Genomic DNA, 26926 nt, shown 5'->3' with positions numbered 1-26926 from the left:
AGAGTACGAAAGTAATATGTTTGTACATATTCGTAATAAGCAGGTAAGAGAAGTTGCTCATAAAAGCATTATCCTTCAAAGGTATGTAATAACACAAGGGAGAAAAAATGTATCTTAGAGGATCCATTTTGCATATCAAAGCAAATCCAGAAATTGTTGTCAACAAAATACTTTACCTGACAGCTAAATGCAGCGTAAGGCAGAGTGGGAGAGTGCCAGGGAAAGGGAGCTGCTGGAAGAGCAGGCGGAAGGGATTGAGCCTGCCCTGTCTTGCTCCTTAGATCTTCTGCAGCCGTCTTGACTCTTGTCAGGTGTGGTGCATAAATTGCCAGAGCTAATATGCTTTACTAACCAGTCAACATCGCAAAACTGCGGCGTTGGCCCCGTGTGCTGGGGGCAGCTTCCCTGGCAGCACAGCAGAGCGCACAGCAGAGCCCCAGCCCACCGCCGCGTTACCCGGTGTACGCGGGGTGGGGTGCGAGGGCCCGCACACACACACACACGCTGGGGCCACCACGTCCCCAGCAGCACATCACACCCAGCACGGAGGCAGAAATCCGCGGGTACGCGCACGGCCTGGCGCTGGTGCCCCGGCGGAGGGAGCGCCAGCGCTCGGCGCACCGCGAGGGCTGGTGCCCAGGGCCCCGCGCCACGCACCTCCGGCGGGCGGGCACGCAGGCCCCGCGGCGGGCACGTCCCCGCTCCCAGACGGCGCTCCACGCTCCCCTGCCCCTCACGGACGCTATGCCGGTTCCACCGGTCGGGGGAGGCAGGGACAGGGCCGGTGCCGACCGCTCCACGGCCCCCGCAGCGGCCGGGCCGGGCCCCCTCCCTCACAGCCACAGTGAGGCTGCCGCCGCGGGGCGGGGCGAACAGCGGGCAGCCAATGGCTGGCCTCCGGGCCGCCGCGACGGCTGCGCACCTGCTATATAAAGGGGGCGGGCGGGTGCAGCGCGCCCTGACCCGCCGGCCGCGGCCCAGGCCCCGGCCCGGCCCCCCTGCCCGGGCTGGGGATGAGGCCGTCGCCGGCCGGCAGGGAGGGCGGCCGGCGGCGGCGGCGGCGAGCCGCGGGGGTTATGGCGGAGAGCAATGCAGACTGGATGGGCTCGCTGCCGGCGGCGTTGCGTACCTACCCGCTCTCCAACCTGGCCATACCGGGTAGGGCGGGGGCCGGGGCCTGGCCTCGGCGGGGAGGCCCGTGTGGTGGCGGGGCCTGGCGCTGAGGGGCGGCGGTGGCGGGATGCGGCCCCGTCTGTGTCCCGTCGTCCCCCGTCCCCCCCCACCGTCAGCCGGGTGCTTACAGGTGCTGGGGCTGTAGCGGCGGGCTGGGCCCTCAGGTGTTTGCCCGGGCTGGGGGGGGAGGGGGGCGGGTTCGGCTTGAGCCATAGCAGCCCTGCGGGGGACCCGTGTTCGGGGCCTGGGCGCCTGTCAGGGAGTAACAGTGGGCGGGAGAGAGGGCTTAATCTTCCGTAAATGTAACTGGGAGCTAGTAACCGCTTGACCTGCATGATTTCATTGGCTTTAAGAAAGGTAGCTGTGATCTCTGGAGGCCTTCTGTTAAGGTTGCTCAGGTTGCTTAAGCAAAGCTTGTTTATGTTTGTCCTAAGAACTGGAGGTTCCTCAAATTCAAATGTCTTTTATAGTAGAACCTGTGTATGGCTTGTCGGGGGAAAGGTACAGCATCTTTATGAAATAACCCAATGTATGATCTTACAGTGAAGGCACTAAGATACTGTAATTACTTACAAATTTTTCCCCCTTTCTAGCTAAAATTAATAAAACTAATGCACAGGTCCTGCACAGAGCTTCTAATTTAAGAACTTGGTAAGGGTAAGTGTCATTGCTTCTGGTTTGCAGATAGATAAACTGACAGATGGTGAAGACAGCAGATGACTCTAAACTTAGGGAAAGTCAGCCTGTTCCTTTGTAAATCGCAAAAAAAATCTAGTATTGCTTGTAGGTGTCAATAGGATTTCAGGGGCAACTACTGTAGGAGCCCATTCTGACACTGGATGTTAGACTCCGGTCTTCAGTGATACAGGCTTGATTTTCATGGTAGTGCCTTAGCTTGTCAAAACCCTTTGAGGATGTGTTATATAGAGAATGTGTGGAGACACTTCCCCAGAAACAGAGTAAATTCTCTTATTACTTGAACAGCTGAAAAACAAAGTTGAACACAGAAGGGAGGTTTGGTGTTCATATAAAATTCAAGCAGTTGCAGATTTTAGAAATGCTGGCAAAGAAATCCTCCTCTGTTTCACTGAACAGTAGTAAATCAACTATTTATTGCTGTAGCAACAAGGGGTGGGTGACACGCCCCTTAAGGGCTGTGAAATTTTGCAGAATGTTGTGATGTAGGTTGCATTAGGTACATTACCACTGGCCATCATTAAAAATAATAATCGCACAACCAGTACTGTAGCAGAGAAACAAAGGAAGTTTGTTGTTTCCGTAGTGCCATGCTGCTTTTCAAATGAGTAGTGTTTCATGAGAATGGGTTTTCTGAAAGTGCTTGCAGTGTATGTTTATTTGTGGTCAAAGTTGGTGTATTTCCCCACCCCTTTCCTGCATGCATGTTATGCAGCCTGCAAGCAGGGAAAAAGACATGTGGGGTAGATGTTTTGGGGCATTTTTTTATTATATTTTAGTCCAATGATTATCTTGCTGAAGTGGACTTTTGGTGTGCTCCTTGACAAAGCAGCCTTTTTGGAGCCAAGGTGGTGCTGCTAGCAGTGTGCGAGGAAAGGGTTGTACAAAACAGGTTGCAGTTCAGGTGTCAGTTCACAGATACTGAATAGCAATGAAGGCCAATGCTGTCATCAAAAGAGATGAAATGTAGGCTTCAGGACAAATGAGAAGCATTTTTGTCTGTGCTTAATACCTGTGTGCACATATGACAGGTGTGGCCTGCTTTTTTCCATGTCTCTGCATGCATTTGTGTTGTGTGCTGGAGCGATGGACTCAACTGTTTTCTGTTTCTCAGACATTTTTTTTTTGTTTTCCACTTGTTCTTTGTAGGAGCAGAGATGTAACTGTAGGAGTTAAAACAAGTTTTAAGGCTTCAACTTAAAATGAAGTCAACTTGGTATTTGGCAGTCTCATTGCAAAAGACTCCTCTCATGATATTGCACAGCAAACATCATCTCTTTTCCTTGGACAAGAACACTATATTGGTTCAGCATTTTGCCTAGATTTTTTTCAATAGAAACAACAGAAGCTCAAACTTTACAACTTCTACAACTGATTGTAGCCAAGCTTTGGAGGGTGACCCTGTATTTTTCGGGGTCTCTCTCTCCATTTTGAGCACAGAGTTAAACCAACATGTAAACATCAAACTAGTGTACTTCATGAAATACCCACCTGAAACATCTTAAAATGTCATCAACTTACATGCCTACAATATAGTCAACAAAATTAACCACCTTCAACAAATACTGACCTTGTGTGAAACTGTTGAGCTTTTTCTCTTAATTATACTCCAGACTAATCCTCTTTGAGTGTGGGTTTAAAAATGAACTCTTAAAACACTTCAGTTGGGAACGTGACCCTTGGCAGAGTATTGTGTAGTAGTAGTTTAATCTCAAGCTGGTTTACTTTAAATGATTTAATGAAATAATGTATGACTGTGACACTTTGGTTGTCTCTTGATCTGCATCTGTTTTCTTATTTCCCCCCTGAGAAATGCAACACAAGAAAAAGCTGCTGAGCTCTCCCTGGTCTGCTTTCGAAGTAAATCAGTTATTTAAAGAATTCGCTGGAGAAGCCTGATCTGTTTTTTGCTTGTACTTGCATACTGATAATTCACAGCATTGTGGCATGTCCAATTTGTACTGTTTCATTTTATCTACTTTCCTAAATTTCTGCAGTATCATAACTAACTAGGTACTAGAGTCTGAGAAATATCTCTACTTCTGAAGATGCGGCACCACTTTCCAGTTTCTTCAGGCCTCTGCATGAATACTTACATTAGGATGGGTGAAATGCTTTTTTTGTCTCAAGATCTAGTTTCTAAGATCACGATAAGCTTGTCCCTGTTGTTTTGAGACAGCAAAGCAAGCTAGCAGATGTTTGCGTATTGTTTTATCAGTCCAACCTCCAAGGTGCTGGATGAATGTGATGAGCAGAGGCAGTTCTGTTTTCCTTTGGGCCTTGGTAATAATGTGTTTACTTAATCCTGTGAGGGCTATTCTATTTTTTAATAATACAAGCCATGGTGTAAGGGATACTACAGTTTTTAATCAAATTGTATCCCTAGACTGGGTCCCTGTTCTGGTCAGGATGGTTAGCTGTGAGTTTTTCCCCAGCGCTGATATTCTTTGTCTTCTGGGAGAAATTTATAATCACTTAGTTAAGGATCTACTGCTTCTTGCAGGAGCACCTGCAATACTTATGGGTGCCCTTTCATAGTGTAAGCAAGCTAATGAAATGCTGCTGTCCCCTGCATTCCCTCTTGTACTCCTGCAAGTATCAATGAGCATGTTCAGTGGTGGAAAGTTTTTCTGTGTTGTTGATGGTTTAGAAGATGTTTTTTTCTTTATGGAGAAGTGGTTCCTATCAGAAAAGCTTCCTGAAACAACCCTTCATGGGATTGGGCAAACACCAGGGTGGGTGCTGGAGTGTGTGGATGTCCTGAGGGAACATGGAGGTTAACCTGGTGTGTTGTGGTGCTGCAGATACTCGTAGGAAAGAACAATCGGTTGAATGGCTGTGTTAAGAAACACAGGTGATGATATTTTCTTGCATGTAGCTTTGGTGAAACACCTGCTATTATTAAAAATGAAGCTTTGTTGGGGAACAGTAAATTTGAATCTGAACTAAGTTCAGTTTGACTTGGAATCACTGGAGAAGAGAGCTGAAAAATAGAAAATTTGGAAAAATTAAAATGCTTTACTTTGGCACTTAAAAGGTGACTCTTGTAAAAAAGCATACACCAATGCTTTTGTCTTAGAGGATAATTTTTTTTTTAAATATAAATGTTCATGCTGTAGATCAAATCTTGTACATTTAAGGCTAAGAAATCTAAAGTGGCTTTTTTTGCCACCAAAAGTTCATTTTTTCAGGTGCTGATACACCTGGAGCTGAATGTCAGGCTAGGTAGGATGCTGTGCTGCTGTGGAATGTGCGGGCAAGGGCAGCCTGCCCCTCTGGGGTGAGGTGGGGTAGCTCTTCAGTCGTGGCTTCTGCTGGTGCACAGAGCATTTTCTGTCTCCTGGTGATCCCAGATGGTGCGTTAGCTCTCCCTCCGCAAGTACGTGGAGGGATGGCCAGGTTCTCATTTTGAAGCAATGCAGGGCGATTGGAGCTTGGAGCTGTTCCTGCCTGCATCAGGCTGGACAGTTGGTGGGGAGCTGCCTGTGGGGTGCTGGGTTGTAGGTAGCTAGAGCTGATGGAAAAGAAGAGTTTTACAGTTCCAGAAGCATTTTTTAAGAGAAAAATCATATTGGCTCAAATATGGCTAAAATAAGATCATACTGGAGAGTTGAAATGATTGTTTAAAAGTCTTTAATTTGACTGTTCACTGATCTGAGGAGCTATGTGTCCCTGGCCTTCTAAACTTGTAAATTTTTGTCTTCTGCTGCAAACTACAGCACTAGTCAATCTGCTCAATTCACCCTCTGTAACACGCACTCTCTTAATTAACTTTCTAACCAACTTCTAATTGAATAACTTTCCATCTTTTGTTCATGGTACTGTCAGTATGACTGTGGCCAAAACTTTCAGTAGTATAACATGCCACTGTTTCTGCCCTTCTCTGAGAAGATCACCCCAAAAGCCTGAGGCAGAAGCCTAATGGTTTTCAGCTAAGTGATCAAAGTCCTATGAAATGATCAGCCCTGGGAAACAAAGCTTTACAAATACAGCTAGTAAGCAGTCTTAATGAGGAGCAGCCCTACCAGCTAAGCCTGTAGTTAAGCCTAAAGGGGGGATACAGAGCACGGAGGGTTGAGTTTTCTGTGATGACAAGCGGCTGTGGATGAGTGCATTGTGCTGTAGCGTGACTGCTGGGTGCTTGCTGTGCTCATGTGTTGGGCATGTGGGGAACACCGGGAGCTGGAGGGACCCTGGGTATCTCCTGTGCATCTCCCCACCCTGGGCTCCAGCCAGCTCTGCTGTTCTGACAGTCTTGACTGTTCACCAAAAGCTCTATGGGCTTGTTTGTCTTTTAGTTGGCCAAGCAGAACTGAAGTGGTTTTTCAAAGAAGCAGCAGTCCTGTCCAGTTAAGAACTGGCTACTAGGATCTTACTAATTTGGTATATTTTTCCCCTTTTTGCTTGCATGACCCTGAGGCAAGCTGCTGAGCTTGCTGATGCTGTGGTTTTGTTATTCCTTTGTTTGTGAGCTGGTGTGCACTATGGATGTGCCTTCTGAGAGGGGAAGCAGTGGTGAGCTTGAGGTTGCATCCTCCTTCCAAACAGTTCTCCTCTGGAGTCCTAATGAAAAGGATCATTGAGTCAGCTAAACTGGCCATCTGTTGGGTTAAAGCTCAAAGGGAGGAAATGTATAAAGTTAATGTTCTGATTCACCGAGCTCTATTTTCCTTCCCAGTTTAACTGGCGTCTACTGATCAATGAGGCAGTAACCATTAGAAGAAAACACTGCATTAAGTATGGCAGCACTGGATATGATTTGTAAATGTAGAATTTTCAGGATGAATTTTTCCTGAAAGGACAAGTTATTTTACTACCTTGGTGGTCTGTTTGATTGTAGCAGCAAATCTCAGTTCTTACAGAGAGGCTGTTAAACTATCTGGACAGCTATACTGATGAGAACACCTAATGGAGGTTGTTCCGCTCTTCCTAAGTAACACGATATTCCCTTTGTATGTCCTTACGTGAGGAAAACTGCTGTGACCAACACTGGATCTATGCAGAAGTTCCACTGGAAAGCCAGCCTTAGATTTTAGATGATAGTGGACCTTTTAAAAAGGGAAATCCTGTTTAGCCAAAACCAAATTGTTCTTGAAAGGCCACAATTTTATTCAGTTTGTTTATGAAGATCTTGACTATTTTTTTTAATTGGGAAAAACTTTCTTCCTTTTTTATTAAAAACTGTGCCCTAGAGAGTGACTTGCCTGCTTGGTGAATGAGTGCAGGAAACGCTAAAGTTCTACTTCAAACAGAGAAAAACAATCATAATGATACAAATGGTTCTGTCTCCTGTTTTGTGTGAACATTCCAGTTTGCCTTCTCTTCCAGAAAGGATGTAAAAAGAGGGAAAAGTACTGTGTAATGAAAACAAGAAAACATTCCCTTAGAGCCTTCTCGGAAAAGAATGAGCAATTGGTCCACACATTTCTGGTAGTCACAGAAGAGGAATATAGGGTTGTAAACAGAAGGGGTTTTACTTTGAGCGGGTGGATCCATCCGGACTTTGAAATAGTAAAGTACTGCCACTTTCTGCTTTCCCAGTGCAGGCAGCTGAAGCTGCTGATAAATGGGAAGCAATTGCTACAGCAGAAAAAACCAAACCCTTACTGGCAATAACAGATTTCTCCTGGCTGGAAGGAAAAGCCAACTACCATGTGATACGGTCTGATGCTGTTCTTAAGTAGACTGTTCTCCCTTTCTATTTGTACCCCTTCTATTGCACCCCCCCCTCCACCTCTCGCCCTGAAAGGGGCAGTGGGGGAAGTCAGGGTAATTCTTTGGTAGGGAGAAGAGGTTTTCCTAAGAGGATTTGGTGTGCGCTAGGCTTTGTGCTCCCTAATGAGGCTGCATTAAGAATACCTAAAGGAGTCTTTTAAGATTCTACTAAAATACAAATACTTATCTCAATAGTTTTAGATAATTAGTTATCAATAGGATGTTTATTATTTCTGCCTTTCCTCCTTTTGATGGGCAAGTTGATATGAACTATTTCATTTGCTTTTCATTAGTGAAGAGCTTTAAAGATGTTAATCTTTTGATTAGAAAATCTGGATTGCTAATGACCCTGGATGACCTCAGGATTCAATCCTGAGGACTTCTGGGATTTGAGAGGCACTTTTGTTCATCCCATATTTTTCTCATTTCTGGCACACACAGGACATTTGGTTTAGAAGAACATTTGCGAGCTAGCACTTGCATCCCGTGTTTTTTGGAACTTGATTACTGTGCTTCTAGATGTCTTTGCTTAGCAAGCATTACATAGCTGTCATGTGTGGTGTTTTGTAATATATGGGGAATGTATTTTGTCTAGTGAGCAAAGCTTGCTTTAAGAAGTTTGGCATCGCTATAGCTGGGGTGATTCTTTGTCCATAAATGACCCTTTAATGCTTTTAGGGGGTTGGTACAGCATGTTGACCTTGCTTCTTATGAATATTTAACATCATGTAGGAGGCTTTCTTGCACTCTTTCATCACATTAATATTCCACTGACCTGAAGACCAAACCAAATTACTCCAATCTAGTTAAAATTGCTGGCAGTGCACTCCTCTGCCCTTCTGCTTTCATTTAGTGTTTCTTGGTTAGCCAGACTTTTGCAGAAAGTGTCTTTAACTGCTACTTCAGGCTAGTCCACAGCCTTGCAACCAGGGAGACTAGCAATAGGCTAGAAAACATGCTTGTATCCAAAGAAACCACAGGAATTCTTGTCTTGTTTTCAAGTAATTGGCAGTGCACAAGCATCTTCTATGTTGGAAGATGCTCCGTGCTTTTCATGCCATCTAGTCATATTTTTAACACCTTATGAAGGTAAATGTCCAAGTTTGCTAAAGGACACCAGGATTGGTGAGGTGATGCTCATTCCATTCCAATTCCTCCACTGCAACTGTATATGCCAAAAGTGCTGATGTGGGAACAAAAGATAATACAGCATGATATAGTTAGTAATTGTTGAAATTCAAGGCTTAATAACATTCTGTTGATGAGTGTCATTTGTTTGAGCTACACCATAGGTTAATCTGACTATCTATGACTAAGTAACATGACAAATAGGCACTCTGGAAAGTTAGACTTTGCTGCAGATGTGATGACAAAAGGCTGCTTTTCTAACAATTAGCACAAAGGCTTCAACAAAAAAAGACATCCTGAACAGTGAAATACAATCTATGTAACAGACAAATTGAATTGTGAAGTGATATGTTTAAGATACAATTAACCTGGGAAATTAGTGAAAGGAGGAGAAAAAGAGGTTTAAAGATACGAATAAAAATCAGCAGTTGCACTTACTGGGATAAAATGAAGAGGATTATCAATCACTTTAACAATCTGGTGTCTGAAAGATACCTCTTTAATACTGTTCTAACCATACTATAGGCTTTGATAGTTAAATATCTGTGCATTTGATGGGATGACTGCTGTCCTTGAAGCTTCTGGTCCTTGTCAGATGAAAGGCATGAAGCAGCCATTGTTACTTTTAAGACCTGCCAGCTGATTAGCAGTCCCCTGGTTTTTTTCTTTGACTGTGCACACTTTCATGCTTAAATTTAATGTTTGATGGAATGTTTGTTGAAAGCAATTGGCAAATCATCTCTTTGTTTTATTTGCTGTACCTAGCTTGGTTTAAGGGAGGGCTGAGTGCCAGACTGATGCCATGTCACTGGAGCAACTCTGAAAGGTTTGCAGTCTGAATGCTAATCTGGTCTCCTGTACAGTGACTCAATAAGTGTGCTGCATGTGCAACAACATGCCCTTGAGGCAGTTCAGACTGGGGTTCTGGCCTCTGTTCCCCTAAAGGCCAATGGAAGCAGTTCCATGGCTTTTCTGTGCCTTCTGATTTCTCGGTCTGTAAGATGGAGGTTTTAAATACCTAGGTTTGTTCATTGCTTTGTTTGCAACAGGTTTAAGGAATGGATTTATTGAATGAATATAGAGTGTTGTTTGTATTTAGCATGTCAGGTATCATCTGAAATGTCTTGCTGACAGGACTTTTTGAGGGTTTTTCTTGTTTCCTGAGAAAAGTGGTCAGTATAATTTGGGAAGATGCATGCCATTTGGGTGGCAGGGAACACAGACCATGAAGGATTTCTTACATATGCAGAAGGCTTTTTTGTGTGTATTGGTATGAGAGTTTTGTGATGCTTGGTCTGTTCAGGAGCTGCCAGCCCCCTGGCTGTTACTGTACAGTGTTAGAGCATCTGAGTGTCTTCAGATGTTCTTGTGTTTTAGACATGAGTTGCGAACATCGTTAGCAGCTCTTGTGCTGAGCTAACAAAATGAGCTGGTCTGCTTCATGCTTCTGGTGCAGGCTGTCCCTTGCCTTTAATTTGTAGAGCTGGTTGGGTTTAGGTTATGCTTTTTCAAAAAGAAATCATGCTGTATCAGCAAGCAGCCTGGCTCCTGTTGTAGCTGCAGAATGGCTAGGCCTTTCATGGAGTTTAAGGGTAGAGCAAAGGAGAACAGGGATTATTTTGACATCATGATGTGATCAGTTTAGCATGTAGCTTAATTTCACAGCTAAGCTATATTAAAAGTCAGTGGCTGAGCTGGTAGCATAACACAACAATCTTAAATTAAAGAAGGGCCTGGTGGATGACGTGGGGCCTCACCCAGCTCTTTACTCCTCAGCCCAGCAAGTATCCAGTGTTGTTGATTCAGGTTTTCAGTTTGCTTTTTTCTCTTACCAGCATAAAAATATTCTGGGTCCAGGTTTGGCCTTGGTGTTTCTCACAGTTGGTGGCTGGCCTTCTGTAAATGACCACTGAATCCAATTGAATTTCTACTGTGTCTTTCCAGCTTCGGTATTGATGTTCCCCTGTGCTCCTTAGGAGGTGGTCTTCTACCAACTGTGGAAAGGAGAGCTTGTTTTTTACATGTTCCAGTTCATGTTCTGCTTGGTTATATTTAGGTGTACATGTTGAGTTAGTTGTAAATGAGAAGGTCAATTTCCTGGGCTTTTAAGCAGAGCCACAAGACAGGAATTCTAAGGAACTTTTCTAACTATGGAAGAATGTCACATACAGTTTAGTTTGTTCAAACAGCAGCTGTCCTGCTAATGAGTGTAGTTCTTAAAGTATGCATTGAGAGAGTTGCAGTGTGCTTGTCTTGTTTTCCCTGTCGTTTCTTTCTAGAGCTAGAAATAGAATTTGGCTTGTGATAGTGGAAGGAAAAATCAGTTATTGTATCATTAAATGTGTGGCAATCTGCAAAGGAAAGGCTTTTGTAGCTGTAAAGTATGTGATTAGGCTTAGGAAAACAAGCTGTTTCTTGGCTCAGATTTGCTTAGACAACTCGAGTTGACATATATTTAATGCCAGATAAAATTGTCATTCCTTTGTAAATCAGATTTCAGTGATGCTGTCTGAGGGAGCATAATGGTGTGAGTGACTTTGGTAGACAGCTCTCTAGAGGATGCTGCACAGTCTTAGTTAAAATGAAGATAAAATACTACTTATGGCCTTATTCTAGCATGTTAAACACTTTTCTCAGTGACCTAAATAGAGGAGGAAGTCAAAACGGATAGAACTGAGAGCTTAAACCCAAACAAACACCCACACAAAGAAAAGCAAAAAGCCCCATGACTTCTTTGTGCTAAGTGACTTGTTCAGAGGCAGAAGACAAGCCCCTGGTGATTGAGGTCTTCTTTCCAAATATTGAGGAAGCTTGAAAGGCTCATTCTGCTGTATGGGGAGGTGTATGAAACTCAAACATCTGTGAGCTGCAGCTTGGGGTATGAGTCAGGCCTTACATGGCTGCTTCTGAAATGTCTTCACTAGATGTTTGATCCTGTATTTTGTTTGGGGTTGCACGTTTGGAGGTAGGAAAAAATCCAGGTGTCACTTCAAAAATGACAGTTACTTTTGGTGTAGCTTACTGTGATGGGTACTAAGTAGCTTCTTAAGATGACATCTTTTAAGAACACCTCTTTTACATGTCACTTATTTCTAGAAAACTGGATGGAAAGCCTCATAAGAGGCAAACTTCGAAGACTGGAGAATTCATGGATGGTTGATCAGAACTAGTTTGTGTTCATTTATACATCCGAAAACTAACCTTTACAGTGGTTCTTCAGTACTTTTGAACTAGTTGAAATTCCTGAGAGAGTGCGTTTAAGGTTGTTGTGCACTGATGTTTGGTTTGCATGCAGTCTGTTCTTCCATCTGGATTTAAAAATCCTGACAGGATAATCTAATTGAGATCGTAATCTTGTTTAGAGCTGGGACCTTGCGTCACAGGAAATGCATCAGTCTCCAAGTGGGTGCCAGTACACAAATAAAAGGTTTGGGTGAAGGAGGCTGTGGATGCCTCAAATGATGTCTTAAAATTGGAAATGACAAATTAGAGTTTAACAGAGTTGTGGACTGAGAGCAGGAAATTCTAGAGAAGTACAGTCCTGGGTGCAGGGATAAGAAACCTGTGGCATGCAAGAAGGGAAAATGCAAATGACAGCAGCATGGTGCAGGGTCACTGTACCCCAGGGCAGCTGGAAAAAGAGTTGCTTGTGGTGACTAGGGCGAAGATGCTTTCCCTGCACTTCAGCAAGTGGGTGGGATTGGGCTTGATGGGGAAACTTACTTGCTGTCTTGAAGGAAAAATGGGAGTGGGACTGTTTGAGCTCCTGTAGTGTTTTTTTCTCCTGGCTGGGGCTTCACAGGGAAATCATGCCTGGAGCAGCTGCACCTTCTTGGCAAGAATGCTGGTGCCTGGTGTAAATGATTAGAAACTCCTGGTAAACCTCAGTCTGTGGCAAATCGGCTTCTGCCTGTCTTTGCACTGTACCAGAGCAGGATAAAACTGAGATACACTGGCCTATTACTCTTTGTTCTGATACTCTTTTATCCAAGCTAGGGATATTTAATTGACTCTGAAGCTGTTCCTTTGAAGGAGGTTTATTTCTCAGTTCTTCTATTTAGTATTGAATTTTCAGTTGGAGGTTTTTTCTAGTAAACTCAAATTTTATACTGGAAATGCAGTTTCTCTGCCAAGATACAGGTTGTATTACAGGAGCTTTGTCAGACCTGCATTGTTTTGGCAGGGACTGATGGTTTTGATTGGGGATGTCTTTTTTTTTTTTGTTCAAAGGCACTGCCAGGCAAAGGATGCATTTGTGAACTTGGTAGTAACAAGCATGCTACACAGCAACTGGTGGTGTCCTCGATTGTTCCACCTCCAATTTGAGCCAGCTGTTGCTTACTATTTGAACTACTAATCGTTTATTTAAACATCTTGGGGATGAAGTGAGATGTACTGGTAAGCCATGTGCATGTCCAAATACCTCTGTCCATCACATGAGTAAGATACCTGTTCAAAGTGTATTAGGTCCTGGTTGGATTTACCAGGTAGAATGGAAATAGAGCCTCAGATTCTTTCAGTGAAGCTGGAGTCTCAGACCAAATCAGTGATGTACCAGGCTCTGGGAAAGCATCAGAGGTAGATTAATAGTTTGTAAATTAAGGAAGGTTAGCAGGAAGCTTCCCTTTACTGTTGGTGCTTGTCTTACAGTCATTGTTTCCAGAGCGCATGGAAATTGCAAGCTTACGCAAGCAAACAGTTCAGACAGAACCTTAAGCATAGCTCTTGTAGAGTTAGGGAAAACTGAGGTGTAAAGGGTAGTCTGAAAGAAGAGCTATGCTCAAGTGTGAGTCTGCGACCCTGTCATGTGTGTAGAACTCTTCAGTTTGTAGGAGACATGGGTATATGTGTTTTGGAGGAGGCTGTTTTCTCAAATGAAGTATTCTTCTCTCTTGTTTCCAGGCTCACATGATTCTTTCAGCTACTGGGTTGATGAAAAATCTCCTGTGGGACCAGACCAAGCTACAGCTATCAAACGTTTGGCCAGAATTTCTTTGGTTAAAAAGATCATGAAGAAATGGTCAGTGACTCAAAATCTGACTTTCAAAGAGCAGTTGGAAGGTGGGATCCGCTACTTTGATCTTCGTGTATCTTCCAAACCTGGGGAAATAGGACAAGAGATCTACTTCATACATGGCTTGTTTGGCATCAAAGTATGGGATGGGCTGAAGGAGATTAACACCTTTCTTGAGCAGCACCCCAAGGAAGTAATCTTCTTGGATTTCAATCACTTCTATGCAATGGATGACAGCCATCACCACTTCCTGATCAACAGGATCCAGTCAGCTTTTGGATCCAAACTTTGTTCTGTTGAATGTGTAGAATATGTGACGTTACAGTACATGTGGGAGAATAAACATCAGGTAAGGAAAGGATGGGTAATGCTTTTCAAGCCCAAAGGTTAGATTTAAACAGAGAAGCTGTTTGTGGTTCCCACTCAGAGTATTGGACCGGTGGTGCTGCTGGTGGTCAGTTTAAAGCCTGCTTGGGCCTCCTTTGTGTGTATGTTTTCCTCTGTTTATTGCAGCTATGTACTCCCTCCATCCAAGGTGTGGCTAGGCTGTGTCCCTCTCCCAAGCATGTATCTTAAATAAATGATAGTGGCCTCGGGGCCTTGTGCTTCTTACAGAAGGCTTTCTCTTCTGGAAGTTCTCTCTGGAAGAACATGTTGTGCTGACTTATGTTGGTGAGGACTTGATAAACTCTTGTCTCTTTGGCCAGTGTGAGGCATGTAAACTTTAACATGACTGAGGTGTGGCACAATTTCTTAGCTCCTTTGCAGCCATCCAAACTTAGTGGCAAGATTAAATGCCTCTTGCCTGTGGCAGCTGCTCCCATGTGTACATACAGAGAACAGGGTTTCAGCAACAGCACGTAATTCTTAAACTGTAAAGTACATGAGGCTTTAAGGATTTCCTCTGAACATCAGCTGTCAGTGCTAGGGTCCAGAATGAACCATTTGTAAGTTTGGGTGTTAATCAAGAATTGCATTATCATGCTGTCCTCCTATAGGCAATCCCCTTACAAGGCGTAAAATGTTGACTTTCAATTACCAGAAGATTTTGCTGACAGCAAGACTTTGGCATCTCGTGCAGTAAGTGAGGGTGGAATGCCGCTATGCCAGTCAGCCCAGTATGCTCTAGCCACTCAATGGGAGTTCCACAGAATATGGCAGGGCTGCTAAAACCCTTAACTTCAACTACAGCTGTAATAGTCTCTGACAGTGCTTTGAAATGCTTTTGAGCCGAAGTCTTTGGATGACATTTCAGTATACTCCTGGCAACTTCATCATTTTAAACTGATGACCCCTAAAGCAATCCTGTCCTCATAGCTAACTAGAATGATCTCAATCTTCTTTGGCAATAGTGCAGCAATTTTACTGACACATGTGACTCCAGAGCAGCAGCTCTTTGCAGGGTTTACTTTTCACTGCTATCTAGCTGCAGCAGCACCACATAAGCATAAACCAGTGCAACATGCTGTTCAGATATAAATAACCTAGTTGTGAATTTTATTTTCTCATTTTTCTTTGTTCTGTTAGGTTCTCATATTCTACCACTACCCTGTGTATCAGGAATACTCCTTCCTGTGGCCAGGTAATAAAATGCCAGCGCCATGGGCTAATACAACCAATGTGCACAAACTGATACAGTTCCTGGAGACCACTCTTGAGGAACGAAGTCGTTATGGAACATTTCATGTTTCTCAAGCAATTCTCACACCTCGAGTGAGAACTATTGCACGCCATCTAATTCGTGGTCTGAAGAACACACTTGTTCATAGGTAAGGACTTGTTTTGATGTCTCAGTTCTTTATTTACTATATTTCATGTTGAAAGAGGCACTAAGTGAGTAAGAAACTATGAAATACTTGCTTAGAAAATAAGACTTGATGACAGCATGTAGTTTTGCCTCATTACTCTTGCTTGTGAGATATTTACAGTCTTTAAAATAAAGAGGTTTTGAACATAATAAAGTAACAGGGTATATATGTAACGAAGTGTTTCCTGGTAATTGGAGCTCTTTCTGAATGTGATGTGATTTCATAAAACATGGGCTGGACCTGTTTCAAGCTGATAATTCCTTCCAAATTGGCTGAACTTGAATGGTGAGGGGGGATCTTGTACTGTAGAGGAAAACTGCCTATTTGTGGGCTCAGTTTTGCGTTTGTCCGTACAAATCTGTCTCAGTAATTTCAGTAATGGCCAAAGATGTATGACCTGGGGCAGCATTTAATTTTGGGTGGGTTTTACCAAAAATTAGATGAACAATTTGACTTTTTTATACCACTAACTGTTGTATAACAAATTTGTCCATGAGTAAGGTCATTAAAGGGGGATTTGTTTTGAGTTGCACAGAATGCCAGTGATTTTTACTTGCTTCAGTAATGTTGATGGCAAGACCAGAGTAAGTTCCATGTGGCTCTATTTTATGGCATTATCACCTTGTAGCCTGTTGACTAAAAATTGCCACAACTCTTAACAGTCCTGGTGCAATCTGGTCTCCTGGTTCATCTTAATATTGCCTGTTTTGATGTCACTAACAGATTTATCTTGCCATAATTCTGTTGAATTATAAATTACACTTTTATGGGGGGCTGCAGCTGGTCTAATTTGATCAGCAACTGAGCTTAATATTAGGGAGTGGGATAAACACACATCTGCAGCAGCTGGGTGGTATAGAAGTAATTATGGTAAGATTATTTTAAAGCCAAAGTGTAACTTTTTAGAAAGGGTTCTAAAGAAATGGCAAGTGTTGTGCCTTTTGCAGTTGAAAACGTTGCTGATGGCAGGCAGGAAATTCCAGGTGGAAGTATAAATCGCGGAGTTCTCAGCCCTCCTTCCAGTTCACAGACCTTGATCTGGCCCAAGGTCAGTAGCTCCGGGTGATGCTTGCCCCGGTGCGCTCGGGTCCCTCCGCTGCGCCGCGCCTGCGGGGCCGGCAGGCGGCAGTAGGGGGCGCTGCGGGGCTGTGACGGGGCTGCCCCTGCGGCTCACCGGTGTTGAAAGGGAAACTCAAGCTGAATTTCTGGCTTCAAAACTCGTAAAGGATCATCGAATCTCATGGAAGGGGTGAGCAGTTTTGTTTCAAGGGGCTCCTGACACAGATCTGGGCTGGAAGCTGCTGGAATCCTCTTTGCTCCAGCCCTTTCCCTCAGCCCCATCCTCACTGCTTGTTTGAAAGTAAACATAAAATGTAAACATAAACCAAACATAAACTAGATGCTGCTGTTTGCTAAAGCATGATTGCTCATACACATTTACACATGCAAGCTGATTTGTATGTGTAAGTCTCTTTGCAGTTCTGTGTAATGTCTGCCGCCTTATATGGTAATTTTGTCCTGAATGTGAATGAATATTTAAGTGTTCTTGAGCTCTTGCTAAAGGAGAAATGTACAACGGTCATACTTTGCTGGTTGAAGTCTGTGTCCCTTGACAGGGACAGTAATTATGCCTTCACTCAAGTTCTCTCTTTTTGTTCTTGATGAGATTATTTTTTTCCTAGAACAGCAGCTGTGGTGTCATTTTAGGTTTTCTGTTTTTTCTTCCCCATCCTGTTAGCTAATTCACTTGCCTACCATCTTCTTGTGTAATTTTGTATGCATATTATGGCACTAATTTAAATAATTCTAACATACTTAGTCATTTCTCCAACTGCACTGAAAACCTTGGTGTTTGCATGCTTGAGTGCAAAAACTTGTGCAGACTCTTAGCTTGCACTCTGTCCAAGAAATTACTTGGAAATTCTACTGTGGGGAGAAATTTCAACTCCATTTCACTCAATTCCTGACACACCTCACCTTTCTCTGGTTAGTGATGTATGGTGGGATGCTCAACCTCTGCAGAGCTGAGGGCTCAGTTCAGGGTTTGTTTTCCCTGATCCCATTGCTCTGAGTCGGTCTGGAGGCTGGAAGGAGTTTGGTAGTGCAGTGTGCTGCACCCCACAAATTCTTTCCTGCCCACCCTAAGGCAGAGGGGCAGGGGAGCATCTGGGGCCAGATACAGCCCTCCTTTGTGCTACACTGAAGTCTGCTGTGAAATTAAGCTTTCGGTTCAACAAACCAGGATGGAGGAAACTGTAGTAGTGCAGCATTAAATTCTGAAGCACAGTCTGCCCGGTGAATACAGAGTTCACAAATGTTTTGTATGCATGGTAGTTTAGCATGATGACTGACCAATTGTTCTATTTGATAGTGATACTGAGAAATTAGAGACAAAAACTCTGGAATACGTGGTTTGGAGTGTTAGAAAGCAGGCATTCTTTATTTTCAGCACCAGATGCACCAGGGATGAGTTCCACCCAGCATGCATACCAGCTTGTTCATTGTTTATCTTGATATGGCTGATCTATATGGATTAATGACATTTCTGAGAAACTATTAGCATATTCATTACAGTTCCATGAAGTACTTATTATATCTACACTTGCACTACACATGTGTGGTCTAATGGGTTGGGGGTCATCTGGTGGTTGTTGGGGGCATCTTCACTCTTCTTAGTCTTCCTCTCTTCACAGCCTTCTCTTCTTCTGGCCATGTTTCAGCACTCTTGGCTCATGTCTTGGGTTTGGACTGGTTTTTAGCAGAGGAGCTAAACCGTACAATGCAGCGTTCTACTAGTAGCTGAACTACATAATACAGCGTTGTACAGCTCTGCAGTGTCATGGATATGTAGTTGCAACATTCAGAGTTAAGCATACCGGTAAAATTCTTCTGGTACCAGGAGCTAATTGCCAAGTGCAATATGAAGTGCTCTTCTCATCAGCCAGTTGCATTTTTGGGTGCAGTCAGGACCTGATCACAAATATGAGAACATTTGTAACTGTTACATTTGAAATAAGCAGGACATGTATAGAGAAGACTTCTAAAATGTTCACTTTGTATTTCAATTTCTTTAGGAACCTGCCCATGATTTTGAATTGGGTGAAAGCACAGAAGCCGGGTGTTATGGGTGTGAACATCATTACATCAGACTTCGTGGAGCTGGTTGACTTTGCTGCTACAGTTATTGCATTAAACGACCTCCTTCTAGAAGAGGATGAATCTGCAACTAAATCCTGATTGCTGTGTCCCACTTGTGCTCCTCAGCGGACATCTTCAGACTATGCTAAATGTTTTGTTGAAGTGAAATCTATTGTAGTCTGTTTATTTAAAAAAAAACTTTTCTGGAGGAAACTTGGTTAACCATCACGTACAGGCAGGTCCCTTCTCCCAGTGCTGTCTGAGTGCTGCTGTGTGTCTGTCTGTGGCTACGTGTTGGACTTAAGTTATGCACACATCTGCTGCAGTCTGGTGCGGTGTGTGCCTGCCAGCAAGGGGCTGGGCTGGCCTCCGCAGCAGATGTACCTGATTACGGTGCGTGTCTCCCCGGTGACTGGACCCCCAGTGCCCTTGTGTGTGCATCCTGCTTGTTTCTCGACACCAGGGCCTGAACCAAGGATCGCTGCTGCTCCCTCAGCAGCAGTGTGACCAGGCTGGCTGAGAAGGTATTGTTCATGGGCCACCTCGGGCATAGCTGGGCTCAGCTGGAGGCCGCTGCTGTATTCATTACCCTGTTTTAGACACTACCTCTGAGCTACTTGAAGAAACAATATTACCATTGTTCAGGGGAAAACTTACACTGTGTTGAATATATGAACTGTCCTTTGGGCCCGAGAGGCAAAGGCTTGGCACACTGCCTCTTTGGACTCCAAACTTCTTCTGGACCTCTTTATTTTACTGTAACATATTTATTGCAGCCATGTTTATAAGTGTGTTTCTTTTGGCATTAATATCGACAATATTTCAGTCCTCAAATCACGAGGATTATAACTCAAGTCTGAACTCCTGTTGAGACCTTTAGGAAACCACAACACAACCTTTCTCTTCCGCTTGCTGGTCATGTGTTTTTTCCATCCATCGAGTTTTCTTTGGGGAATGACACTGATGGCCTTTCTCTGGAAGGAGTAGGGCTAAGTGGGAGTTTGCATGGATGTGAAGGACTGGAGCTGACAGGGATTGCTCAAAACCAAAATATGACACTGATTTGCAATGTGACAGCAAATTCCAAAATTGGACCCAAAAGTTGTGTTTGTAGTCAGAGCCACAGCTATGGGGGAGAAACTTCCCCAGCCTGCACCCACTTGTGACAAAGCAAGCAAGTCACACAAGCAGAGCCACTCATCAGTGCTGCTCCTTTCTGTTGTCATACTCATTTGTGTGTTGATTCACAAAAAAAACATGACCGTGTGTGCTTGAGCCAGTGCAAGTCACACTGGTACTTGTCAGCACTTAATTGACTAGCTGATAGCAGTCCTGCAGTTTGATTTATCTTTTGTTTAAAAAAAAAAACAACCATGAGTGACTGATTAGCAGATACTTGTCTGCTTTAGTCATATTCCTAAAGCAACTGTTGGTGCACTACTGAACTCAGTGATTATGATTTTTGTATTAATCTCTAAACTATTCATAATAGAATGGATTGTCTTTATAGGTATTTTATTCAAAAGAAAAGTGAGTCTCCAGATCTGTTATTTTTGTTACTGTATTCTATGTCTACCATTCTGGTCTGACAGCTCAGAAAAATCTAAAACGTCTTTGCTTGCTTGTCATAAACTCTGAACTCAGGACAAATTTATCTAGAAGATCTACAAACCTTCCAGGTGAACCTTGGCCGAGTTCTGAGCAGACTGCAACCTGATTTATCTGCTTGTTGCATGATTTTCATTAGGGTTCTTCCAAATTTTAACTGAAACTTTTTGTAAGGGAATTGTGGGTGAGGGGGTGCCTTGTCTCAAGCTGTGCTTCTCCATTCCTTTTGTTTCGGTGATGGGGGGAAATTGCAAAAATCAGGTGTTGGGAACTAAAGCTCAAATTTCTAGTTTAAACTTGCTTTGAAAACCCTGGCAGAAGGTTTTTATTTTCAGGGTTTTTTTTCTTGTCGATGAAACTGTTGGAACCTGTTTTGAGCAGTGATATTTTGTTTGCAAAGTTATTTAAAACACCTGGATTTTCCTGAGCTGAGTTTTGTTGACCTCCTCTTCTCAGTCCCAGCTGAAACTCCGTGATAGTGTTAAATGTATGGGTTTGGTTTCAGTGGTCATTTAGCTGCAAATTGTCTTAGAGCTCAGAAGAACTCGTTTGAATGTTGATGAGGCAGAAGTGATAGGTTTGCAAAGCTTCCTGCTAGAGCTGGAGGACAAGGCGAGAAGGTGAGGTGAGTATGATGATTGCGTTTGACCCTTAATATATTTTGTACTGTATATATCTACCTCAGAAGAGACTTATTTGGCTTAACCAATACTCATGTTGTGCATGCACAGCGATGACTGCTAGTCCAGTTGTATTTATTTGACTAGAGATGCGATGGTTGTAACTCAGGGCTTTGGTTAGGTATTTTTAAGTACCAGCTCAAGAAGTTTAAAGTATTTTCTGTTAGCTCTTGTATCTTGAAATAGGACAAAAGCATGCTAGGTGTTAAGAGTGTTAGCAGAGGGAAAAGAAATGGAACATAACTTTAGAATTAATGATGAAGTGGGGGAAGAATTTCTGTACATTTTGCTTGTCTGAAGAGACTTGTGTGTCATTTCAGAGCAGTGCTCGGTGTTATGCCTCTGTGAGGAATCTGACAGCCTCCATAGTGAGTTGGGCAATTAGCTGTCAGACACGACTGCCTGTGACAGAGTATCTCCTGTGGGTATCCTGGGCAGCGTTAGTGCTGATGTTTAGAATCGGTTTTAGGATAGTCCTAAACAATCCTAAACAAGACTACCTACCTTTCTTGTGTTACACATGGTAGCCCGTTCCAAAGCAACCTGTATTAATAGGCTTGTGTCTCTGATACACCACCGCAGCGTATCCAGATGCCCTGACCCTTTGTAAAATGCAAGCCATCTGGAACTGGACTTCGGGCTGTGGACTCTATTTTTCCAGCGTTATAAAATTAAAAGGTGAGCTGGGCGGAAAGGGAGGGTTGAGGAAGTAGGGCAGCAGTTTGCATCCAGTGCCCACGCTGGAGGTGTGGCAGTGCTTAGCCAGGTTTCGGGCAGCAGAGTGGAGCAGGTCTGGCAGGTGAGTGACAGCGGCCACAGCTCATACTGGGAACTCTGCAGGGAGTGTAGCCGCTGAGCACCGAGCAGCCTGCGGGGTCGTGTGTGTATGGGCTTGAGGAAAATAAAGACTGGCATGAACGCAAGAGGAGGCTGAGGGCTTCTTGCTGTCGTAGACCTGTACCTGTAGCATGGGGTGGTGTAGCCTTGCTTGTGTGTGCCCAGAGCAGCAGGGTCACTTGAACAGTCTACCTGGAAAACTCCCGCAGAAGAATTATGAGGACTTGACTGTTCTGTCGGTGCTGGGAGAAGAAAAGCCAGGAAACTAGCAGCTGCCTGAGGCAAAGTACCTACTTGAATTGCATGTTCTTGAATATTTACTTTTATGGTTTATTACGGATTCAGGTTACTTATACATTGTTTTATGACTGTTTCTCTTACTAATGTGCAATCACTGAATACTGAGCACACGGGTGGTACGCCTGTTCTGGCACGGACAGCTGCTGTGTGCAGTTTGAGGGCATACCTGTGGCTCAGGAGACCTCTGCGCCTATCCCTGATGGGAGAAGGTTGTGAGGAAGCATATGTGAGTCTTTAGTATCTTACTGTGTGCTCGTAGGTGAAAACAAAGAGGAAATACTAGATTTTGCAGACTGATAATCTCTCAGCCCCTATTTGGGAGCTGCTGTCCTAACATATTTAACAGCTGTGGAGCTGGGAGTTGTAATGTTAATGTTAAAATTTTTAAATTTTTCTGAGAACAGAAGACAGATTCCTGCTGTCTAATTTTGGAATTGAAGGGATACCAACTTGTGTGTGTTGCTGTGATGGTGAGGATCCTGCTGGAGACAGTGCTGGCCAGGTGCCTTCCCGGGGTGCTGCAGTCAGTGAGGGATGTCAGACTGGGGGTCTCCAGAGCAGAAATACTGCAAAAAGGCCCCCACTCTGCTAAACAGACTTGTTGGAGAAGAAAGGAATAGTGGGAGAGTAGTGTCTTTGCTCTGAACACATGCTGTTTTCTGCTGTGTTGGTACTGAGTATGTTGGAGTTCAAAAGCACCTGTACTGTAAAGCTGAGGAAGCATTTCTGAGCAGGGATTTTGGCTCCAACAGAAGTAGGGCATCTGCCGAGGTGCTAATCTATTGTTCTTATCTGGCTGAGCCTTTGGAAGTATTTGCTTTGTGTACCTCTACCATCTAGTAGACCAGGGTTTGGGACTTCTATAGATAAATAGACAACGTCGCCATTATGGTTTAAAATCGGGTTAGCTATGGAAGTCTGACCATGCACGTGACACCTGAGGTCTACTTGAATATATGGTATTTCACGTGAAGTCTGTATGCAGTTTTAATCGGACTTCTATCTAGGCTTGAGCCTGTTGTTGCCAGTCCCCAATAAGCAAATTCTTTGGTCAGAGGACCGCTGTTTGGGGCAAAACTTCGGGCAAACTTTCAGTGGTTCTTTATGCACAGAGAAGTTGTCTGTGAGGAACAGAACTGACTCAAACTTCATTTGAAATTCAGATCTGGTCAAGCTGTAGTCCATTTGGCAGTGGGAAAGATGATTATTTTTTCCTGTGTCTGACAGGAAATTTTTACTCCAGCTTTGGTTTTTGACTCAACAGATGGGTAGAAGAGCCAGAGCATATGCTAAAGAGCAAATAGCTTTTATGCTAAGGACATGTACGTTGGGCTAACTGTTAAAGAGTATAGTGATTTACTTAGCCACACCTTTCAATGATAATCCTGTTTAGCTGTTTGATTTAGGTTGTTAAATTAGTCTCTATTATGTATTTGAAAAAATCAGTCCCACTACTTTGTCTTGCTGAAGTGTGTGTACTTCTCTGAGCGTGTTTATTTCCCTACAAGTCTTATCGAGTAGACAAGCTTTAACTTTTTAATTGTAGGGGCTGGAATAGGAATGTCAGTTCCAGAACTGTTTGAATGTGATTATATCTTGTATTCCTGGATATCTGTGTTGTCGTTCATTAAAAACAGTACTTACCCTTTGTTAGGTCTGTGACTTTCCTCTGTATCTCACTTAAATTGAACTGCAGATAATTCTGAACAGTATTGATCAGCACATCCTATATAAATAATTTTGATGGTTCTTTGATTTTCATCAGTGGCAAACATATTTTGCAATTGGGTTTTTCTGTTTGTACTGTGGAAGGGGGGCAGAGGGAGCAGAGTGCACTGCAGATAAACTTGGGGTTGACAACTGTTTCTTTCTGCTTTACTCTGCATCTATGTCATTATGAGTTTTTATTCCTGAAAATAAAAGTACAACTTGAGTCAATCATCTTTCTGTGTTTTGCACTGCTGTTTTGATACATTATGATTACATTAGTCAATTAACATCAGTTGAGCGCAGTTATTTTCTGAGGCAGAATGGTGTGGTTGAAGGTTGTGTTTTTGAGGTGCTACATCTTGTTGCACTTGTGTTCCTGGGCAGTCAGACCCGGATGACATGTTTATTTTTTAGGGTGTGCTGAGAATTTATCTGTGGAAGCCATAGTGCGAAATGAATGGAAAACTGTATGCTTGCACTCACATGCATGCACAGTTGTGTCTCTGCCTGAACACGGTGGGATAAAAGCATGCTAGTGCATGCATCAAGTTGTGTCTTGAAAGGCAAGTACTATTTTTTGTGCAGCCTCTACTGCTGTAATACGAGTGCTGAAGCTTCATGGTGATGCTTGATCAGGAAATAAAATTAATGATGATTCCCAGAGCCTGGGCTAATGTTGGGTGCTTGTAACCTGGTGAGGTCAGCAAGACCCTTCTTTGGGTCACTGTCAGGTTGCCTCTCTTGGGGATGTGGGAGTACCAGGGTGGGGAGGAGGGGAGAGCGAATGACCCAGATTCCTTTGTGTTTTCAGACACTGGTCGCTGATGGGTGCTGTCTTGCAGCTTTGTTTTCTGAAATTACTAAAGGTAGAACTGGGAGTTAAGACCCTAATCACTAGTGTCCCTACCTGTTGTCTCAGACCTTGAGGTGAGTGTTTACAAGCCAGACTAGTGACTCAGGTACGCAGCTAGCCAAGGGTTTCACTAGTCTGAAATGTGCTGCAGGCAGGGAGCGTGCCACCACTTTGTACAGAACATACACCTGTGCAGCAGCATCCAATGTGAATAGCAGGAGCTGTCTGGGGGGCGGGGGGGAGTTGGTGGTTGACTAGCTTGCAGTAGCAGTGTTAACTTCTTTTTTTTCTCCTCTAAATGCTGTTTCCCCAGGCCAGGAATTGTATGCCATAGGGGACTTTGGGTGCGAAAGTGAGCGTGATTTCATCATACTGCTTTCCTAGGGGGTTTAATTTTTTTCCCAGTTTGTGTGCCTTTCAGCAATGCTGGACGAGGGCACACATGCATATATGTGCACATATATGCACGGAGTAGTAACTTTTATGAAGGGTATAATGATACTGCAAGAACTAGCCGCGTGTTCTGTGACAAATTCATGCATGCCCTTTATAGCAGAGTCTCTCGCTGTCGCCACAAACCTGTGATTAGCTGTTCAAACAGAATCATTCCTAAATTGCATGTGGCTTAGTACTTGCCTCTTTGGAGATACTACTGAACCAGCATGCAGATTTTCAGCTGTGGAGGATAAACTCTTCTGTGGTGTCTGAAGGAAAGCCAGTTTGAAACCTGGTGTACGCTGCCAACCGCTCGTGTTCTGTGCGTAACTGGAAGGTGAGCAGAATGCAGGCTCTGGGGCTGAGTAGTGGTGGCACCAGATTCTTCTGATCAGTTAGGTGACACACCGGTCACTTGCATGAGACTAGAAAAACATTTGGCCAAAAAGCCTCTCTCCAACTGAAGTATAGTAAGTGGGGTCAGTTTGTCAAGTTCTCAAGTGAGTGAATGGTGGGAAAAAACCCAAGTGATTTTTAAACTGCTGCTGGTTAGTGAGTCCAGCTGCTCTGCTCAAGGATCCGAAATCTGATACTTGTTGCAGTGCCACTGCCTGAAGTTGAGACAAAGTGGAATCTTCTGGAGAAGAGGCAGAGAGCTATCAGATTCATCAACAGGTGATGTGCTGCATGGGTAAGCTGTTAAAGATAATCACACTTCAAATCAACTCTTCCTCAATTTAGAGATTTGCTTTAATTAAAAGCAAAGCTTGCTTAGAGTAGAAAAAGGTTGGTTGCTTTCCTGTCCTTCCTCGTGTATCTCTTACCTACAGTAGAAATAAATACACCTCGGGGGAAGGACTGCAGGACCGTGCTGGGTCTGCTGGAAGGAGCAGCTTTCAGACATGAGCTGTGTAGCCCTGGATCTGCAAGGTCAATAAAAACTTGACCTCGGTGGGCAGGTACCGTTCTTCCAGCCACCAGAGAAAATGCGTGCCTGTGGCAGAATGGTTCGCAAATTTGTGAATTAAGTTTTCAGTGTAATTACTTATGGGCTGAAATTGCATAGTGTTGTGAATTAGGTAGTACTTCAGAGGTGAATGCTTTTGGTCTGCTTTGTGGTTATTTTTGTTTGTTCTCAGGTTAAAAATAAACCAGCCTTGTCTGTTGCGAGATAACCATTGCTTAGCCTCGTTTCTAATTTAGAAGCAAAATTCATATGGAGTGATTTTGTGCTCCTGTATCTGTAGTGAGCAGTTCCTTGGTGGAAGGAAAAGTGACTGGCAGTACCTTAGGTACTGGTGCATCAAGGTAGGGAGCTGGTAGCTCCATAAAATGTAAACTGTGACAGTGTCAGTGCAGACTGTCCCTTTAGAGCTGAGGCAGACACCTTAGCTGCTGGATGAACCTTTGAAAGAGTTCTGGTGACTCAGGGGATGCTGAACAACAAATGAGTTGGTTTTCATGCGAAGACTTGCAGGTTTCACTGAAATGCCCTGAAAGCTTGACTGGTGCGTGGGAAGCCGGGGGGGTTATCTCATACCTGGGCTCGAGCGGGGAACTTCTGTTTGATCAGAGCTGTGGATGCCTTTAGTGTTTCATCTTTTTGACGATGAGGAAGTTGTGATACTGTTTGTGGCAGATACTGTTTGGGGTTGCTCAGCAGAGGCGCAGAGAAACAGCAGGTCCAACCCCATCCCCCCCAGCCCCTTGCTTTGCACTGCAAACAGCACCTTGGCATTTCAGATGTCTTTGTAACTCTGGGACCAGTTCCTCTTGGGTTGAAAATTTGGGAACACAAAGTACAGAAGAAATGGAGAGCTGAGCTGTTTTC

At 43.8% G+C, this 26926-nt stretch overlaps 2 protein-coding genes across 2 annotated transcripts in view; both read left to right on the top strand.

The window, feature by feature from the left end:
- The first annotated feature begins 949 nt into the window (after positions 1-949).
- PLCXD2 (phosphatidylinositol specific phospholipase C X domain containing 2) lies at positions 950-24038 on the top strand. Its single transcript, XM_055702567.1, has 4 exons — positions 950-1158; positions 13615-14075; positions 15254-15495; positions 18609-24038. Exons 1-4 carry the CDS (start codon positions 1014-1016, stop codon positions 18769-18771), a joined length of 1011 nt encoding a protein of 336 aa, XP_055558542.1. The 5' UTR covers positions 950-1013; the 3' UTR covers positions 18772-24038.
- Positions 24039-25271: 1233 nt separating this feature from the next.
- PHLDB2 (pleckstrin homology like domain family B member 2) overlaps positions 25272-26926 on the top strand; it is a 126391-nt gene continuing 124736 nt past the window's right edge. The window contains exon 1 of the mRNA XM_055702082.1: positions 25272-25770. The gene's annotated coding sequence lies outside the window, so the exon portion shown is untranslated. The remainder of the gene's footprint in view (positions 25771-26926) is intronic.

The sequence above is a fragment of the Falco cherrug genome, chromosome 2, assembly GCF_023634085.1.
Source record: "Falco cherrug isolate bFalChe1 chromosome 2, bFalChe1.pri, whole genome shotgun sequence".
Taxonomy (NCBI): domain Eukaryota; kingdom Metazoa; phylum Chordata; class Aves; order Falconiformes; family Falconidae; genus Falco; species Falco cherrug.
The sequence above is the reverse complement of the archived record's forward strand: the minus strand, read 5'-3'. Positions and strand labels throughout refer to the sequence as shown.